General features: G+C 42.1%; 2 protein-coding genes across 4 annotated transcripts in view; one reads left to right on the top strand and one right to left on the bottom strand.

The window, feature by feature from the left end:
• The window catches only part of ADK (adenosine kinase), a 586,810-nt gene extending 579,772 nt beyond the window's left edge, over positions 1 to 7,038 (bottom strand). Inside the window, exon 1 of the mRNA XM_006273786.4 lies at positions 6,921 to 7,038. Coding sequence (XP_006273848.1) covers positions 6,921 to 6,976 — 56 coding nt within the window. The 5' untranslated portion in view covers positions 6,977 to 7,038. The remainder of the gene's footprint in view (positions 1 to 6,920) is intronic.
• Positions 7,039 to 7,299: 261 nt separating this feature from the next.
• Positions 7,300 to 12,803, top strand: part of AP3M1 (adaptor related protein complex 3 subunit mu 1) — a 39,798-nt gene continuing 34,294 nt past the window's right edge. The window contains exons 1-2 of one of the 3 annotated variants that reach the window (XM_059729740.1): positions 7,300 to 7,414; positions 8,555 to 8,710. The gene's annotated coding sequence lies outside the window, so the exon portion shown is untranslated. The remainder of the gene's footprint in view (positions 7,415 to 8,554; positions 8,711 to 12,803) is intronic. The other 2 variants (XM_006273788.4, XM_006273790.4) reach the window with 2 other exon arrangements.

The raw sequence follows: 12,803 nt of genomic DNA, 5'->3' as shown, positions 1-12,803 counted from the left end.
TGAAGTCTGGCCAGTAATTTCCTCATTTTTTCTACGTTTGATTGTAAACTTCTAAATAGAGTAGCTTGTACTTGCCTTGCTGAATTTAGTCCTATTAATTTCAGGTTATTTTTCTAATTTATCCATATAATTTTGAATTCTAATCCTGTCATCAACTGCTTGTTACCCTGCACAGCTTGATGTACAATGTAATAAGCACACCCTCAATCCATCCTCCAGGTCATCAATTAAAATATTGAACAGTTCTGGACCCATGACAGGTCCCTGGGGAATACCACTTGACATCTCCTTATTTAACATTGAGCCACTGATGGCTGTGTCTGTATGTTCTGTGCATACAGAGCCCCATTGATCTCAACAAGGATACCTGAGTACATGAAGTTAAGCGACTGTATGTTTTGCAGGATTAAGGACTTGGAAGATAATTTTCTTCCGAGGGTGAAACTTGCTATTTCCACACATACATCTACCAGTCCTTTAATAAATAGATGGAGAGAAAGCTTCCCCCACAACTTGTTACTGAATCTTGAAGGCTACCCAGTCATGTCTCTCCATACCACAATATAAATAGATGTGTATTGCATCAGTTTGAGAGTATTTGAATAATTTCTGAAGTCTTTTGAAGGGGTGGCATCTAACATCAATCTGCTTCAATAGGATAGGGCAATAAGAGCCAAACTTTTTGGCAGGCATGCCACAAATTAAACCCCACACTCTCAGTGCCACTCCAACCCACTTTCCCCTCCTGGATCTGCCACTCTGCTCTCTGCTCCTTGCTCTGTGCTCACTGCCCTGACTGCTGCTGTTTTTTTCTGCCTTGCCCCATCTGCCACTGTGCTGCCTGCCTCCTCTCCAATCTGCCACCTGCCACTTGCAGCATGTGTACTACAGCTTAGCCACTCCTGTAATAAGGTTTTTTCCCCACACTTTGGGGCGGGGGGGGGGGGGGGAAGGAGGGGAGAAATCAATTAGCAACTTTTTGCAGAAATACATTTACTGGACTGGATCTGTGCTGCTTACCCTTATACTTGCAAGTAATGTCTAAGTGAAAAACACTAAAATATTTTGCCTACTAAATCATTCTAATTCAGTATCACCACCTTTACCACAAGCTGAGGCTTTCCTTCTTAAAATTCCATGCATAACGTAAGCAAAAAGTAATGTAACAAAATAAGCCAAGATAACCTTCTAGCTCAAATGCAGGCTACTTCTTCAGTTTACTCGTCATCTCCACTATCTTTCATGTTAAAACAAACCTCTTTACAGTTATTTCCATGTTTGTTTTTAAGTCAAGCGATCCAGCCTGGTTAGACCAGAAATGCTACAGCTGCCTGCCTTCTCCCTGGATCAGCTGAAAAGGAAGAAATGCACAAAAGATCTGGGAATAATCCAGATCAATTTCAGGATTCATTATCAAAAATGCCAATTTGCTAGGGGAAAGAAAACTACCCTAAACCCACAGAGAATAAAACATGTGAGTAAATTTTTGAACATGACTAAACTAATCTTGTCCAATTTAACTAGACAAGGCATGCTCACCAAGTTAAGCAGACAGAGCAATATTTCCAAATCATAGTTTAAATATATTTAGGAGCAACCATCATTCATCCTCTCTCCCAGCAAAAAATAAATAAATAAATAAATAAATAAATAAATAAAAATGTTCCTGCAGTCAATCCCTCCCCCAAAACACACTCCTTCACAGTCACCATGACATAACCATGATCCAATTTGATAATGAAGAATAATAAAAATTACATTAGATAATGTATGTTTTGCCAGCTCCAGCATGGGCAAAAATGTGTGGGACCAGATTAGTAATTTCAAAAATTAAACAACTATATAAGGTGAAACAGACCCTTCAACAAGTAGAATGATAGCATTTTTCAGATGGCCAGCCAAGTAACTGTGTCAACAACAACCCAGGGGAGGTTTTTGATGCTAAACCCTTATAGAAGAAATAAGCCTCAGAAAAATGAGTTATTCTCTCCCTCAAATAGTTTAAAAAATATGAGTCTCTAAATCTCCAGCTATATACAATATGCATCTCAGTTTTATTCTTCTCTTGGGACTCAATACAGCAAACTAATCCATACACTGTTAGTCAGACTCTAGCACTGAACCATGAGTTCAGTTCCCTGGAGACCAGTGAGAATATTCCCCTAAGCAAAGTTATGCATGTGTTGAAATATTTACAGGCTTGGAGAACCCAGAAGGGAAGTGGTGCACAAGAATAAGGTGTAGAAGTCAAGGGCAAGAAGAAGAGCAAGGTGAAATTAAAAAAGCCAGAAAAAAGAAGACAAAACAAAAGTGAATTGCTAACCTGCAGATGTGGTTTACTGGAGTTTATTTAATATACTTGGAATCTTCATTCATTTGAAATAAGTTGAAAAAATAAATTACATTTTAAAATGCATGTAATACTAAGAATCCCCCACCACCCACCCTCTAAATACATTAATATTATTACACAGTTACCAATACAACTGTGGATTTTCTTATCTGTACCAAATCAATCAAGGTCTAATTTCAACCATGGGGATGAACATTGATTCTTTCTACAAAAAAAATTGAGGAAAGAATGCGTCAGTGTGTGCTTGATAACTGAATCTAAAGAGGAACAGTTGCTTAACTGGAGAAAACAATATTGCACTTCGTACTTTTAATGATAAGCATCTCCTGCCAAATGTAATGCTTTCGCATTCTCCATGTGGACAAATCAATTTGCTCAGAAAACAAATCATGAACAGACATCATGATCATCCAATCAATTCAGGAGCTGTTGAGCCACCAGAGGAGCATAATAATGTAACAGAGATTACTATAAAACAGAAAAAGGTTGGAATTTACACCTAAAATTTAAGCCAATATTATAACAAGGTTGGAGGAGGATTAAATTTCCTGCCACTCCACCACCAGCAGAGCTCAATTATGCTGTAACAAGGTTACCTGGTACATTGTATCCATTGTGTGGGTAAAATCTTACAAAATCATCTTTGGAGAGTTTATCAGTTGTTACAGGCATATAGGAATAGCTTCTTTAAAAAAAAAAAAAAGAAAGAAAAAAAAAGAAGAACTTTATTAATGAAGCATGGGGTTACAAGCAGATAAATGTACCTGCTTCCATGTTTATTTCTCTCTAAATATGTATATACTGCTTAAGCTGAATGAAATGCAGTTTGGTTTGGGCTATGTAAGCTTGAGGTTGATTTTCCAGCCTTTCCTTGTTTTAACAGCATATTTAAAGAGTGTTGACATTAACTGTAGCTTTTCTAACACAAGTTTATATTTTTACTTATAATTTGTTTTTTGTTGGGTTGGTTTTTTGGGGGTTTTTGCTGTACAGCTATATTTTTCCTCTTCTATTATCTGCAACTGTCCTTGCAACTATTATTAGACTTGAAAAAGTCACTCAGCTGCCAAGAAACAAGTTACTGATATATGCTGCCTTCTGTTTTTACACTAATGTCACAAATTGCTTCCATAGGAATAGCTAATTCAGCAGAGCCAAGACTATGTAAAGCCACTATTCTCATGATACTGTTTGAGCTCCTGTGCCTGACACTAAATTTTTCAATCAATTAATAATTACCACTGGATCCGGCCATTTCAATTTCAAGTCATTTTAATTGATTTAATTGATGACAGTTGTATCTACCCAATATTTATTGCCAAATCTAATACAAAAGTCCTGAAAATACATCTAGGCAATTCATGCTCTTGTTTTGCATATGCTTTGGGCTACCTCTTATTTAAGTTAAATAACAAAAAAAACCCAAGTTCCAGTTTTAGTGTAGTGCTAATCAGGAGACTCCTCAATGCAGTAGTGTTCCTTTTATAGCAATGAATTATGAATGATTAATTATTAATGTTAGCAACACTCTAAAATATGTAAAGTGCTCTAAAACAAACTTCCTTGGGTGAATTTGATATCTTTTATTAGACCAACCCAAATGGTTGGAGAATAGTTATTAAGCAAGCTTTCGGGTTCAAAAACCCTTCGTCAGGCTAAGGACGCTGCAGCAGATGCAACAACAAACTTTGCATGCGTTAATTAATTATCTAATTAATTAATTAGATTAACTTACTCTAGCATCCTGGCTAAATGAGAAAAGATAAGAAGTGTCTACTAGTTATTTCATTTGTTTTTACTTCATATTTTTAAACACCCAGAGAAAACAAATATTATTTAATGATCAAAATATCTAATACAAACAAATTAGAATAAGAATTCAAAGGTAGATTTGCTCTTAACACTACAAGCCAGATATGCAGGGCAGAATCGCAGTCAGAAACTTAAATATCTTAAGTAAATCTTGGAAATCATCAGCCCCACCTTGCCCTACAACTGTTAGCAGCCTCCATCCCCTGCTCCTGTCTCAAACATGCTTTCTACCATCCTGTTTCTTATGCATGAGGATAACTCTCTATCATAATTTGCAGGCAAGGTTCTTTGAGTAGATGTGATATCTTTTATTAGACCAATTAAGCAGTTGGACAAAAGTTCTCAGCAAGCTTTTGGGTTCAATCACCCTTCTTACAACCAAAAAAAAAAAAAACAGCTATCATCATTTGCAAACTTGTCACATTATCTGTTTTAAATCTTTCTTGAATACTTCTCTTTTTCTGCCATGCCTACAAAATCACTCCCATCTGGCATTGGTTAAGGAAATGTCCAGATGAGACTTCTATTCTGATAATGTTATCAGCTTCATTCCTGCATTATTCACCCATCTCCAACGTGTTTACTTGCTCTGTCCATTTTTCATCCTATCTAACACAGGGAAGTTTGCTAGTGGCTTCAGCCAGGCCATAATTTCACTCCTAGAGTGAATAAAGACCATTTTCCTAGTTACTTATCTGCACAGTAATCTGTACAATAATGGATTTCAGTCTTGACTTGGGTTTCTGGAGGCTACTATAATAAAATAATAACACAAAAGGGGTATGGATATCAGCTACATGCATATATATAAGAATCACAGAATCATAGGAAATTGGGGTTGGAAGGGAGGTCCTCAGGAGGTCATCTAGTCCAAACCCCTGCTCACAGCAGGTCCATCAACAACTACCTCATCCCAGCCAAGGTTTTGTCTGGCTAGGTCTTAAAAACCTCTAAGAATGGAGATTCCACAACCTCTCTGGGTAGCCTGTTCCAGTGCTTTACTACCCTCCTAAACTTCCCTTGCTGCAAGTTGAAACCACTGCACCTTGTTCTGTCATCTGCCAGCACTGAGAACAGTCCATCTCCACCCTCTTTGGAACCACCATTCAGGTAGTTGAAGGCTGCTATTTTATCCCCTCTCAGTCTCCTCTTCTCTTGATTAAATAAGCCCAATTCCCTCAGCCTCTCCTTGTAAGTCATGTGTCCCAGCCCCCTAACTATTTTTGTTACCCTCCACTGGACTTTATCCACAAATTATTTCCAATTTATTCACATCTTTTCTGTAGTGGGGTCTCAAAACTGGACACAATACTCCAGATGTGACCTCACCAATGCTGAATAGAGGAAAATACATCTATACATATATATATCTGTCTACAGCAGGGGCAGGCAACTATTTCAGGCAGAGGGCCGCTTACTGAATTTTGGCAAGCCATTGAGGGCTGCATGACAGGCAGCCAGGGGCAGATAAATACTAATTTTCTAAATTTTTTAGGGGCCCCATGGGCCAGATAGAATGGCCTGGCAGGCTGTATCCAGCCTGCAGGCCGCATTTTGCCCACCCCTAGTCTACGGGGTTCAAATTAAATTTCAACTCTGGGGAGGGGGTGGGGGAGGGCGGAGGGGAGAATCTGAAAAAATAACAGAAATTAAACCAGTTCATTGATTAACAAGTCCATCTAAGTGAAGGAGCAATCTGATCAAGTTATGATCTTCGAATCTTACAGGGGAGCTCTTGTCTCTTATGGGTGGGCTCAGCCCTGCCCCAAACTCCCCCTTAATTTGCACCCTGTCTATCAATATCTATCTATTATTATCTATATCTATCTATTACATTAAAGAAACAGATTCCCACAATGCAATTTGCCCTAAAACATATTCATAATAAGGTAGTGTAAGAGTGATGATGTAGCTATGATGGTTCAGCAATTATGTGAGAGAGAAGGATTTCTTAGGGTGATATTTTTTATTGAACAAACTGTGTGGTAGGATCAGAGGTTTCCCAGGCTAGAACCTTGTCTGGTTTTGCATTTTTCCTATCTGACAGAAGGAGTCTGGCTAATGGCTTCACCTAGGTCATGTCTAGCATGGGAAAGCTTGTCTGACTCTACTGGATAGTTGGTCCAATAAAAAAATACCTCCCTAAGAAGTCATTGCCTCTCAGATAAGAAGTTCATAGTTACATCTAGGGCCTCTCAATCCAGGTTCCCTAGAAGCACTGTGCAAACAGTGAGTCGAAGGGCTCCCCGAAGGCTTGGGGAAGGCAGCATCGTTTGAAACCCAGTTGTAGCGTGAACGGAGATGCCCAGCTCTGGGCTTGTGCCAGCCATGCTGGGCACCCCAGAAGTGACGCTCTCCTAGCTGGCAGCAGCAGCTGCGCACAGATCCGTTGTGCAGGCTAGTGCTTGTCTTCTCCTCTGCAGCCCTTGAGGGAAAAGCTGTTTTTTGGGGGGCCTGGGTGCTCTTTGATCTGCTCTTTTGGCCCCGTCTTTTCTCTGCCCCCCACTTTGATGGACCTGAGCAGATGCACGGGCTTAGGTCTGTGGGCACTTGAGCCTCAGCAGGCATCACTGAGGAACGCGAATCATCCACACCCACGTGCAGCCAGGCTACGCGTGGCAGAGGCAGCGCCCGAGATCCGCTGCCGCCGCAACCGCGTGGGCTCGGAGCCCCTGCAAGCAGCGACCGCCCGCCCGCCCGCCGGCAGCGAGCCGCTCGCGTTTGCCCAGGGCACGTGCGCCCGCCCCCGCGTTACCTCAGCCGCTCGTGCTCCCGCTTCGGCTTCTTGGCTCGCGGCTCGCCTGCTGCCATCTCCGCACCCGCGTGCGGCAGCCCCGGCTCGGCGCGATCTCCCCTCAGGCAGCAGCGGGGCAGAGTCGGCTACGCAAAGCGCCTGATCCGGGCCGGGCCGGGGGCGGGACGCTGCCGCACACGTGCGAGAGGCCTCCCACCGCCCCGCGGGCAGCACGGCTCCAGGGGCCGCCTAAGGCCGAGCACCCCGCGCCCTCACGCAGTCCGCGGAAGCCGGCGGCAGGGCACGCGTTTGCTGCAGGCAGTCACATAGTCACCTGCGCCGGCCGGGGAGGAGGTGCGGGGTGGGGGCCTCGGAGCCATATTTGCCAGCGCTGCGGGGGGAGCGGGAGCGGAGCCGGGTCGGGCCGGGCAGGGCTAGTGCGGGCTCCGGCGCAGGTGAACGGGGTCGCGCGGGGAGAGCCGGGGCCTGGAAAAGGAAGGGTGTTTTTTTTTCTGGTAGGTGTTGAAAGCTGATGCTTCTGGAAATGACCTCCCTTTGTCCTGCCCGTGTTGCTCTGAGCCTGGAAGTCCCGGCCTGGCTCGTCACAATTTATTACTTCATTAGTTAATGTTCTTGGAGGCTATAAAACGCTCAGGGTGGCTGTGCTTTACTGCAGGGTTTTGGCCGTCTCCGGACAGAGGAGCGTGTGCTCGGGATAACCATCTGGGAAGTAGCAGGGAAAATTAACAAGGGCATTTTATGTTTTCTGTTTATAGACGTCTGCCGCATTATGCGCTTTCGTTTTGGCTGGGAAACCTTCCCTTTGTCCCTTTTGACTTAAAAATGTTTCCAGCTGGCAGCCTAGACTTGGTTTCATGAAGGAATTTGACATTGAAAAAAATATTGCATCTTAGTAATGATGTGGTTGAGAGTTAAGGGGTGTATCTAGCTGGTTTTCTTGGTCATGGTGTGAAAACACTACTTATTTATTAACTGGGTTGGTCCGGGTTTGTTTCTTAATGGAGTCTTTTACTGCCGTTGGCTTAAAGTTAAATACGGAAAGCCTCTTGTGCTGTAGGAGAAAACAAGAGACTGCTGTGTTAATGCTTCCTGTCTCTTGCAGTTTTACAGTTGTGTGAACCCCTATCCACATCAGATTTATTTGAGATGTTTAATGGTAAAGCCTCAGCATTATGACTAAGTTCAAATGTGCAATGTTTAACTTTAAAAATATTAAAGCAAGAGACTCTACATATAAAAAAAAAATAGCCTTAACTTTCTGATTATGTGTAAGTAGAACATTTTAAGTATGGAAATTGAGGCTCTGATGTTGAATTCAGACATAAGAGAATGCCTGAATTGTTGGGGATCGTAGTGCATTTCAGTGTGAACTGAGACTTAAAGGTTTTTAGGTGTCTAGAGCCTTTTGCAATTGATAGGAGTAAGATGCTTACAAAAATTTTGAGACTTTAGGCCTGGATGTCTGAAAGTTCATTTGAAGAGTATTCTTCAATTGGTGGATCTGCTGTAGTTGTCTAAACCAGGGGTGGGCAATTATTTCGGGCGGAGGACTGCTTACTGAGTTTTAGCAAGCCATCAAGGGCCGCATGACAGGCAGCCACGGCAGATAAATATTAATTTTCTAAATTTTTTAGGGGCCTCGCAGGCCAGATGGATGCGACCTGCCAGGCCATTCTAGTCCATGTTTTGCCCACCCCTGGTCTAAACCGTGTGAAATGGGAAAACCAGACTTCTATGCAAAAACTTAAACTACAATTTTGGTAATAGCAAGTTGTTTCATAGTAATTCAGGTAAGAACTTCCTTATCTTTTATTAAGTATTTTTTTTTTTATCATCCCCATATGGATTTCACAGGAGCAAGATGGCCCATGGTATCTAGATGGCAAGGAAAGGCCTTTTTTTTCCTAATTTGCAAACACTTAAGGTGCCAGCTTTTCTAGAGACCACTAAATGCATACCCCTTGCCTTTTAAGTCTAAGTTTCATGTAGCCTGTGATGTGGGAACATAAAGTAAACTAAATCTGTTGCCTGCTATGTCTTTAGAATTCTTGGCTTTGTGTTTTGGCATGTTAACAAACCAAGGAACCATATCTCCCTTGTTAACACTCGGGTTGTTTCTCTGAAGGCTTGTCTGTTAGGAACAGGGAGAAGCAACATCAAGGAGAACCCAACTTTGAGCTACCCAGCAGCAGCGCAGTTCCCTACTGGCTGGAAGCTATACCCTCAGTGCAGCCAGGAAACAAGGGGCTAGGGAGGAGTGACAGCAGCAGCATGAATGCAGTTCCCAGCTGGAAGCTGTGCTTGTGCCCTAACCAGGGAGTCAGGGGTTAGGAAGAGTGGTGTTAGTGTCGGCTCCCAGCTGCCTGACCCAGTCATAGGCACAGGCAAATCCCCCTTGCTGCTGATGTGCCACCAAAGCCACCCAGTGCATGCTGGACTTGAGATGAGTTGTTCTGGCCTGTGGCTTTAAAAAGTTCCTAGCCCCTGGTTTATGGGGTACAGTGCTCCTCTGGGCAAAGGGATTCTAGGTTCCAGTCCCTATTCCCAAGGTTATTGGCTTGTTGTTATTATTATTTAACAATGATATTTGCATGGGAACTGCAGGAAGAGTCCTGGGTGCTGGGATCAACCCAGGTTTTCCTTCCATTAGTGAAGCGGTGTAACCACTAGTGTACAGTGCCAGTCTCTCTCTTGTTCTCTTTCTGGCCTCATATCTCCTGTGATGGATGCCCAGTGGAGAGGAGGAGGAAGAGAATGTTTTACCCAGCTTATCCTTTAGTGTGGCAGAATATTCTCCTAAGAAGGGGATTTGAATCCCCCAGGGGACCTAAAATTCAGGGTTCCTGATTGCGGTGCAAGTACTGTGATATGTTGCGTTTAAAAAAAATGTTGGCTGTTGTAGCCCAATGTTTTTGAGCTAAGTATGAGTTAAGCATGCTCTGAGCACATATAATGCATCTTTGGGGATGAGTTCATCCTTGCATACCCCATAATGCTAAATGCCTCACATTTGGCTATGCTCAGAAGGTAAGTGCAGAACCTTGTAATTTTGCAGTCCAAAATGGAAGCATGGTTTGAACTTGGACATCTTCTGAGGTTTTGGAGCTTGTAGAGCAGGGCCAAACTTAATTACTGTTTGAAACTTGGCCAGTTAAATTATACCAAAATCTTGTTTAGACTCCTGCAGGACCATACTGGATCTTGACTCACCTGGCAGGTTTGAAGCAGAGCCAGGAGTGGAACCCACATCTCCTGAATTTCTACCTAGTGCCTTAGCTACAAAACCATCTCTCTCTGTTGTGCTTTCACGTGCAGCTTTGTTTATCTCAGCAGGCACCTGCATTGTTGCAAGTTGCTGGCATGCAATATAGCATCTTGCACATTGCCTGTGTATACTGCTCTCTGCCTTCTTTTATAACCATAGTTGTAACTTTTCAGTACATTCTAGGTAATGATTAGTAACAGTGTAAAGTGGCATCATACCTTTAATAGTAATATATCTGTTTAAGGGTTTACAGTCATTGGGCATCTAATTAAACACTGTCTGTAATAATGTAATAGATGTTATTTACCTTTGATAGTATGCCTGTTCCTGTGTCCTCTTATCAGCTCTGAAAGGAGTTGGAGATTGTAATGTTTTTCCATATTGTTACATGAAAGAGTTTAAGCAAACAACAGTAATACAAATACAGTACAACTGATTAATCCAAACTGATTAATCAAAGAGCTGTCCAGTGCACTAAGGAAATAAATTGTTTATAGGGGAAATAATTTGTCTATCAGTTGTAATTCAGAGGTATTAATTGTAGAAAACAGCTTTAAAAAAGTGGATGTTAATAACTTGGGGTGAATGGTGTCCCTTTCTTATTACTGAGTCATTTATGTATGTGGACAGGAAAATTGGACTCTTCAAGTTCAGCAAGGCATTTGCATGACTAAATGTCCCTTTGTAAGATTCAGAACGCGTTGTACTAAGTCAAAAACAGAATAGCTTAAGGGCTAAAAATCAATTTAAGAGGTAGGCTCTCTCTCCCTTCTCCCCCAGTGGTTTAGAGGAGATGGTGGCCTGCATTCAAACATAATGAAATGGTGATCTCAAAACTATTGAAAGTACAGATCTAAAAGATGGAGTAAAATACTGGAAAGGAAAAGCTGGCTTTCAAGCAAGTTGTAAACTGAACATTCAAATGTATCTGTTTAACAGCTAAGCATAGTAATAATGGTAATTATAAAATGAATGGGAATGATAAACCTGCTTACTGGAAGTCAGTATGCAGCCTCTTCCATTTATAAAAATGTTTGTTTGTTTGTTTGTTTGTTTTTTAATTTAACACATTTGACATAGTCTTTAGCATTTAGTGCTTTGCTCCTTGGACCACTAACAAATGAGTCTGTGAACAACTAGTCAAATCTGATATCTGTCTCTGTACCCAAGTGAAAATGCTGCATAAATATTAAACCACCTCATTTGGGCTTAAGGTGGCAATCCATATTTACAATGGATGTAGCTGGCCTATGTAAAAAGCCAATATTAATTTTATGCACTAGTAAAGTCGCACTTAGTTCCTCCATTAGAATTCTTCCTACAAGTAGCTCTTCCTAACAGTTATGAATGTCTGTTTTGGAGACAGAAGCCAGTCATAGATAGGAGGATGAAAATAAAGTGTTAGGTGCCAACTGCCATTTATGGAAGTAAGGGCTGGAAGAAACCAAATTCAGCCCTCCTCATTTAAGTTTTAGCAGTGTTTACTCTTTCTCTCCCTGTATCCCCCCGTGCTACCCCACAGTAAGATTTTGTTGAGCCTGTCTAATAAAGAATGGGTTGGTGACTGCCAGCTTTATAGCAGCTCATTTTAAAAGCCTGAAGCAAGTTGGTAGGTAGGGAAACCTGTCATTAATTATACAAAGATATCACTTAAAGCAGTTTTCAATCTGGAATAAGGCATTAATTGTCATTTACCAAATTAGTGTTGCAGTTTGTTAGACTTTGGGATGTGTTTTTGTGTTTCCTTCTTTACCATACACAAAAATAAAAATCTAGCTGACAGCCCTGCAGACAGTCCAGTTACAGTTCAGTAGAATTTTAAATAGCAGTAATTTTTATATTTGAAAGAAAAAGTTTCTTCTGATGAATCCATGAAACAAAAAGCCAGACCAGCTTTTCAGACAGTTTGTTTACTGGAATATTTTGTATTTTTTCTCCTTGCATGCAGTAGTAATCCACATCCCCAGTTTTGTTTTGTTTTTTGCCTTGGGATAGAAAAGGTGACCAGTTGCTTAGATTTCTTGTGTACACTGTAATATCATTACTCATATTTTGCTCAAAATAGTCTTGCTATTTCCATTCCAAAATTGCTCATTCACTCAGTGTCTGTCTGTCTGTCTTGGAGCGCAAAGAAGCATTCTGACAGGTAGCAGGCCACCATCATGATGGTGGGGATACTGGGGACGGAGCAGAGGATTAAGAGATCCCCACCCTGCTCCCTGGAGGCAAAGGCAACAGAGCGAACAGAATGGGGGGCCTCACACCCCCTCCTCCCCCCCCCCTGCTCCCTGCAGGTGGCGATGATGGAGCGGGGGGGGGGGGGTGCTCCTTGCTCCTAGGAGGTGATGGCAGTGGAATTGCGGGGGGGGGGGGGGGGATTGGGATGCTGCTGCGGAGGCCCAGATTGGGAGGGAGGGAAGGGGGGGGCCTGGGGCCACAGGGCCACAGGGTTCCACCTCCCCCCCCCACATTCTTGATGGACAATTGACTAGTATCCTTAATAAATTCCTAATGTATTATCTCTTCCAGTATCTCTTTTCTAAATATTAAGACCTTGAAAACTAGTTTAATGAAACTGACACACAGAATACACCACAGTCTCAAATAAAGCGTTTACT

Source organism: Alligator mississippiensis, chromosome 6, assembly GCF_030867095.1.
Source record: "Alligator mississippiensis isolate rAllMis1 chromosome 6, rAllMis1, whole genome shotgun sequence".
Lineage (NCBI taxonomy): Eukaryota > Metazoa > Chordata > Crocodylia > Alligatoridae > Alligator > Alligator mississippiensis.
Note: the sequence above shows the minus strand (reverse complement) of the source record. Positions and strands in the feature narration are given on the sequence as shown.